Source organism: Trichogramma pretiosum, unplaced genomic scaffold (genome assembly GCF_000599845.2).
Source record: "Trichogramma pretiosum strain Unisexual culture from Peru unplaced genomic scaffold, Tpre_2.0 scaffold4, whole genome shotgun sequence".
In the NCBI taxonomy this organism is placed as follows: Eukaryota; Metazoa; Arthropoda; class Insecta; order Hymenoptera; family Trichogrammatidae; genus Trichogramma; species Trichogramma pretiosum.
This window is the reverse complement of record NW_019641688.1, coordinates 2,220,848-2,228,782: the sequence shown is the minus strand read 5'-3', so window position 1 is coordinate 2,228,782 and position 7,935 is coordinate 2,220,848. Positions and strand designations below refer to the sequence as shown.

The 7,935-nt window shown below is 41.1% G+C and overlaps 1 protein-coding gene across 1 annotated transcript; it reads left to right on the top strand.

The window, feature by feature from the left end:
• The first annotated feature begins 4,348 nt into the window (after positions 1-4,348).
• LOC106656017 (band 7 protein AGAP004871-like) lies at positions 4,349-7,651 on the top strand. Its single transcript, XM_014376626.2, is given in 6 exon segments — positions 4,349-4,433; positions 4,537-4,737; positions 4,841-5,021; positions 5,126-5,287; positions 7,169-7,334; positions 7,535-7,651. Coding segments are annotated over 6 exon segments (888 nt in total). The 5' UTR covers positions 4,349-4,372.
• Positions 7,652-7,935: the final 284 nt, after the last annotated feature.

Below are 7,935 nucleotides of genomic sequence, written 5' to 3'. Positions count from 1 at the left end.
ACCCGATGGTTCCGGTGAAAAAATTTGAAAATATTTTTTTTGAATTCCTTGTCAAATTTTAATAAATTTTGACCGTTTCAAAAGTTCGATTGAAGCTTCCTAGCTCATTTTAGAGCATCAAACGAGTTTTATCATTCCTTAATGTCTTCAGAAACGTCTTCAGATATTTTGCACTAATCTTTGTCCTGCTCTAAAATGAGCTAGGAAGCTTCAATCGAACTTTTGAAACGGTCAAAATTTATTAAAATTTGACAAGGAATTCAAAAAAAATATTTTCAAATTTTTTCACCGGAACCATCGGGTTCTAGGAACCATTTTTTGTTAAAAATAGCATTTTTCGGCCCTAGAAGCTATCGCCTTCAATTAAAAAATCTGAAAAAATTTGAGATTACGTATTTTGATGAAAAAAACAAGAAAAAATTTTTTTCAGATTTTTCGAGGCTCCGTACTGTCCTAAAAAAATTATTTTCGTCAAAAAAATCGGTTTTTGGCTTCAAAAGGTGCGTTAGGTAATCTGAAAAAATCTGAAAAAAATTGAGGTTATGTTTTTTAATGCGAAAAATAACTGAAAAAATTTCCGAGTACTACATCGGCTCATACCGCCGTATCTCGATTTTTGAAATTTTCAATGATTTTATCTGAAGGCCTGAAGCACTCAAAAAATCTGAAAAAATTCAAGGTTGTTTGGATTGTGGAAAAGTATTTTTATGAATTTTTTCAGATTTTTTACTTGCTTCATGTCCTCAGAAAAAATATAGATCGAAAATGGACGTTTATACCGGAAGTGGGGGGTAGGAGGGGGGAGGGGGTCTAAAAATTTTTTTTTGGGACCTTTTTACCATGTACTATAACATACCAAAAGCGCGTCAAGATCGGTGACATACGTGCGCACGGTTTTGTAAAAAAGTATTATTTTGACCCATATATATAAGCGGCAGGCAGGTATGAGCACATGTTTGCATTTGACGCGCTCCACGCACGCGTATGTAAGCGCGATGATTGAGATGATGCTATATATACGTGTATCGAGGGTCGAGTGCGACAAATATCTCCGTTTGTGTATTATATCCGGAATACCTGACTCATGCGTATAGAGCTTCGGAGGAGCTTTATAATTTTTTTTGATAACCTATGAAATATTTTATTCGATTGCGGAAGGCAGAGCTTGCGAGGGCACGGAGGTCGTTTGTCAACGTCAGGGAGGACTTCTGCTCGTAAACTCCGGTATTCGATTTGTCGGTGCTTAATTCAATGCGCTGTAAGTTGAAAAATCGAACTGGATCAATTGTCACGTGTATACGCTACAAATGTAGATCGGTCGGATATCAAACATGCTTTGCTCTCTCGGTAAATAGGATGTTCCTAACAGTAGTGGAGCACTCTGTAATAAATAAATTCTTGTTTTGAGAGTGTTCAGTTTCAGATTCTTCGTCAATTTCAGGAGTCCTTTTATAACATTAATTTAAAAAGGATCTTTTGCCAGAATTTGAGAACCAGTCCTTCAGTAAAGTTGAAATTGTTTTTCCAAGTATCGTATTCATTTGTCTTATATTCCATAGAAGAAAAAATTTTTTAAACAACGAATAATCGCTATTTGTTAAAAACGTGAATTGATTGAAATGACAAAAATAGCTAGTAGTAGTATGATTTCGAATACTTTCATTGAAAATTTATTTTCATCCGAGTTTATAAGTTTAAAAGTTATAGAAAGCAATAGTCGAAATGATTCTCAAAAGTATTTATAGTCCTATAATAACTCACACAGTTATACAAAGTGCAAAAGTTTGACCATTCGATAGACTTTTTGAAATAGAATCGCCATGAATCGTAAATGCGAAACACGCGCTGGCCGAAGATTTGCATTCATTTCGAAATATGGCAGTGAATGAAAAGCAAACTTCGGGAATTTGACGATTAGCAGACGCTCGATTGATATACGTACATAGTACACGTATTATATGCGGTCGCAGCAGCAGCAGCTCTCTCTCTCTCTCTCTCTGTAATAGAATCGTTTACTTAAAATAACCGCACAGATCGAGCTCCACCATAGATCGGCTCAGAGAAAATAAACAGCGGAAAATTCATCGGAAATAGCGGCAGCTATTTCCATATCGGATCTGCGCGACGACGAAATATACCAGCGTGGCGTATATGCACGACACTGATCGAATCAGAAGAGTCGATAACATTTCTCGCGTAGTCTGCACAGGAAATTCGTACGCGCGCTCGCCTTTTAGCCTCGGATCGAGCTTGACTCGTGCTGGCACGCGCAAGTATATGCACTAATGCCGAACTCGATTATTTTATTTCTACGTGAAATTCATCGATCTAGTAATGCCGACGTTTTGAATCTACGTAGCAATTTATGCACAAAGGCTACAGAAGATATGCCTTCAGTTTCGCGCTGCAGTTTGGATGTTTGAAACGTAGACTGCTCGTATAAAGCTTGAACTCGGCATGGGTCTGTGGTTTGAAATCAAAGCGTATACACTCATGTCTTTATTTTGCAATGTTTTTTCCCCGTTTTGCACTACAACTGCGACAAAAATCTGTCCTAATATAATAATAAAATATTTTTTTCTTTTCCCACGGTCAAAATGCTCAATATCAATTGGTTTGTTTTTGGCAATTTTTCTATTACAATGGTGTTGAAAATATTAAACGTTCAACTATTTCACATTTACTGAAAATAAATTTTATATTAGTTTTCAATCACTATAAATACAATAATACTACTTAAGCCTCCACCACTAGATGGAGAGTACCTTTATTCGTAAATCTTCAAGTGGCAAAGTCAAAATAATTGTATAAATAAAAACGCAGTTCAAAAAAATAATCGTCATGAATTTCTAGAAAAAATTCTATGATTACATTCATACTCATTATAATTATTATTATGATAAATAAAATAATCAATCGTACATCTACTGGACTGGAAGCCCCTTCGTATCTTGGGTCGATTACTCTAAGTAACTTACAACATATATAAAAGTATCGCGCTTTGCATACACATGCGCTGAATCGCTGTTTATTATCCAGAATATTTTGGCTCGAGCGAGCATTTCAAGCCCGCACGCGCTGCCGCGTATAGTATTACGTGTGCTTGCACGGAACACATTTTCGATGTAATTAATGTTCGATGAGGATATAGCGCTTATCAAGTAAGGCCTTGACGTTGCCGCTTGTTTGATGTTTCGTATACGTAGGTATACATGCGTGCGCGTAGGCGCTGCTGTAGTATGCAAAGCTCGCTCTCTTCTCTCGCATACTCACGAGGCATTGGCAAAGACGTTGTACAATTTATAGGGTCGTTTGTGTATATAACACGCGATTACGTACGCAGGGAGGAGTTACAAAAATGTTGATCGGTGCCAAAAAAACCTCGCGGAATTTCCAAGAACCTACTTTGTTAATAATCATATCTGAATTTTCACACGTGTAATTGCAATATTTTACATCATATTTCAATTTTTTTGAATACACTACATATTTTAATTTTTTCTTATTTTTTTTCAGTTAATTAGTGAATATGTGCACAAGGTAGTGAATGTTTGTAGTGAATGTTTTTAGTAAATGTTTCTGAAATAGGATTAAGCATCGATCGAGGGCCTGGAAACCTTGCTGGACTTCGTATAAATCATAAGGTAAGTGAAAATAGTTATCATTTATAACGAAATCATCTTTATTGAAATTAACAATTTTTCTGTAGTTGAAATTTGATCAAATCACGATCATCACAAATTAAAATTATATTATTCTAAATTGATTTACCATATCTTTTTTGCTGTACCGTAGGCCCGATAGTCCTTTTAAATATTTTAATAACTACGCCCGACCTAAATATAATTTTCCCCCCAGCGTATAATTCACTAAATGTGTGTTCGCGTATACATATTACATATTGAATCCGAACGAATCGTATGTGGCGATACTCGCATGCACATAAGCGTTGCACAAAGGCAATGTACGAACGTCGACTGATAAATTTCTAGAAAATATCGATAGTTAAGTCAACATAGCGCTGCGTTGGCGATCGGGCTGCGGTGGCGTAATATAAACGATGATCAAGCGAGTTACCATTCGTCATTGCGGCGCGTTCGAATATAAACGTCATGATCGAGTGCAGCCCATGGTATAATGTGTGTCTCTCGCTATATATGTTCAATATATACGCCTGGAGAGTAACGCACACACGCGTATACGAATATATATCGCGTGCAGAGCTCACCGACGGGCGATTATAACGAGGTACGTCGACGTCGCTGTTGCTACTTCTGCACACAAAGCTCGAACATCATCTCTTGGGACGATTTGATGCGCGCGTGCGGCGTGTACCAGAGCAGTGCGGTGCTACAGTGCGCGGCCAGCTGCGATGGTGAGCTACGGTTGCGCGAAAACCAACAGTGGTCAACTCGAGTGCTTCGTTGAGTTCAGTGAGATACCGAGATTTATCTTTCTTATAATTCTCTTTCTTATGTGCGTTGAATTTATTTCTTACTAATTGTAAAAACGTCACGTTATCGATTGTCCGATTAGAAGTGTCTAAAGAGAAAAAAGGAACCAACGGCATGGGCTTGGTGACAAGATGCTTCGAAATCCTGGCCATCATCGGCTCGATTCTGCTCATCCTCACGACTCTTCCATTCTCTCTGTGCGTCGTGTTCAAAGTCGTGCAAGAGTACGAGCGAGCCGTCGTTTTCCGCATGGGCCGTCTCAAAGGTGTCCCGAGAGGTCCAGGTATAACCATTAGCCGCAAAGCTCTTATAACGCGTACGTGTACGTACCGCACCGCACCGCACAGATCGTTGTGAAAATTTCTCTTCCGGCAATCTGATGGCAGGTACGTTCTTCGTTCTGCCTTGCATCGACAATTGCGTGCGGGTGGATCTGCGCACTGTCTCGTTTGACGTGCCGCCGCAGGAGGTACTCACCAAGGACTCGGTGACTGTCAGCGTCGACGCAGTTGTCTACTACCGTATCAAGGAGCCGCTCAGCGCAGTCGTCAAAATAGCCAATTACAGGTATACTCTGCGGCTTGCCGGATACCTGCGTTAGCGTCCAATAAATTATGCGAATTGTTATGTGTTGTTCGCTGCGCGCGTTGGGGGGTCCCCGCTCGGAGCAGTCACTCAACGAGGCTACTGGCCGCGAGTACGCTGCGCACTGTACTGGGCACCAGAAGCCTGGCCGAGATCCTGGCCGAGCGCGAGACCATATCGCACACGATGCAGAGCTCGCTCGACGAGGCTACCGATCCGTAGGGCGTCAAGGTGGAACGAGTCGAGATGTGAGTATCGGAACGACACGCGTGTTGTAACGCGGCGCTCAGGACCGACCGTTGGCACGCACGGCACACCTGCACATGCGGATCCCTTGTGTAATAACCATATTTATGTGTGTATACGTACACAGGTATATATGCTCACTGCCAACAACAGACGAACACGCGTCATATACACACACATACCTATACATTGTAGCGAGTCACACACGAGCTGTGTTTGTGACTAACGAGCCTTGAAACGTGCACGGCTTTAATGAAATTTCGACTCGAGCTTGGCCAAAGCCCGCTGCTGTTGCTGCTGCACGCATCACACACAGGGACTGCGCGTCTACTCGAAGCTCATGCCTGGCTTATGCGAATCTACGCTTTCGCGCGTATAATATAAATAAATATATACGTGCTGCAGGGCGAGCGACCACCCCGTGGCGCAGTCTAAGGCAGCTTCCGCAAATGCACGGCGTGCAGCTTTTCCGTTTGACAGATCTCACGTCTTTTGTGTCTTATCCCATACAGTGACATGATGCACGTGCACGGCAGTGCAAACGCGCCACACATTTTTCCGCTACTTTTCTGACCCGATAGTCTTCTTAGAACACGAGCGATCTTTCCTCTTCTGGCGTGCTCGAGTTATACTCGGGTCAAATCGTCAATAATGTACTCATGGAAAGTTTATCAAGTTTTCGGTGTGTACGTGAAAAAATATACATCGTCTAAATTCTGAGTCCAAAATCAAAAATATACAATTTTTATATGATTTAAATACAAAACTAAACAAATATCATTCGTAAACTTTATGCTCTGAGAGAAAAAATCAGTCAATTTACTCGGTTTTAGTTGACTTCTCAACGAAAAATATATTTTATAATATGCAATAATTACGAGTTCTTTATGGTATTTAGATTAATGAAAACCGTTCAAAAGTCTTGTAGATGACTACAGCTTCTAGAAGTTTTAGGTTACATAATATAATATAATAAAATGACTCGAAAAATACTTTTTTTGGGAGTTTCAATTCAAATCAAATGCGTTGATTGGAAATGAGTTTCGGATTTCACCATTAGATGTCACAATCTTTTCCGAACGTGAAAAAATAAAGTTATGTACATAAACTTGAGAATACGATTTATAGCTTGTTTTCTGTAGCTTCAAAAAAACTTTCAACGAATTTAGACCTAGAGGGCTAGTGGAACACCAAGTAGTCTATCCGGAACCCGCGAGGTTTTTAAGAAAAATGTATGTTTAATAAAAATATTATAAAAAGTTTGTGTTGAATTTTGTGTAAAAATCATATGATTATTGTTCATTTTTGACTTTGCATTAAAAATATACAACAATATTCTCGTACGCATAATATAATGAGCAGCGCATCTTCGCACGCGTGGCGTCCCGAATTCTCGAACGAAATAGCTGCTTCCGGGGGCTCGCTCGCGTCGTCGTCGCGAGTTTCGTCGTCGAGCAAGCGCAAAAGAGAAGAACAATTTGACGACAAGGCAAGGAATATAAATTGCTCACGTATACATGCACGTAGCGGTGCAGAGAGGCGGTTATGCCTCTGCACTCGCCAAAGTTTTCTCGCCCTGCACAGCTAGACTCCCGTACGCCACGTCGTCTGCCAATAAGCTTTAAAACTTATTAATGACAACAATGGGCCAAGATCCTTCGACAAAAGCTCTTCCGAGTAGTACTAGTGCTGCAGCGGCAGCTCGCGTGTGTCGTCTACACGTACGAGGGGTATACGGCACACGTCATAAGCATTTCAAGCACACAGCCGCACGCTCACACGCATACGACACCAATACATTAGAGAGATGAATGCTATGTACTTTGCGCATACATCATGTATATACATATCCACCCTTGTATTATATACGTATATATGCGCAGCAAAGATGTAAGGCTACCCGTGCAGCTGCAGCGAGCAATGGCTGCGGAAGCCGAGGCAGCACGCGAAGCACGCGCCAAAGTAATCGCTGCCGAAGGTGAAATGCGTGCCTCGCGCGCACTGAAGGAAGCCAGCGATGTCATCTCCATGAGCCCTGCCGCTCTTCAGGTAAGATACGCCTCTCTCTCGTGACGTCGAAGATCCAATTATTCGCTGCTACTACTTGCACAGAAGCAGCAGCGACCGAATATGATATATACGTGCCATACATATAGAGCCAAAAGCTCAAACGAGCTTTTCGTTCTTTTCTTCGCTGCTTTTATTTTCTTTGTTTTACGAAAATTAATTTCTGCCTTTCGTTCTTCCAGCTGAGATATTTACAGACGCTCAACAACATATCGGCTGAGAAGAATTCGACCATCATATTTCCACTGCCCGTGGAAATGTTTACCGGATTTTTCAACCATAACGCTGCGAGACGATAGAGAGAGCCGCATTGGATCCACCGTTCAGTCGGCGTACATGACAATATCATACTAACCACAAGCGAATGCGAGAGAGAGAGAGAGAGAGAGAGAGAGAGAGAGAGAGAGAGTCAGCAGTAGTGCGTGTGTGCAATGTATGTGTGCATGCGTGTGTGTAGGCAATATAACCAAACGTCAAAGAGCCAAGCGGTGAACAGTTTGTCGCGCGAATCGCTTTGAATCTCGGCACCGCGCTATATATAATACCCGACTCTTCGTCCTCGCCAAACTCCAATCCCATTAAA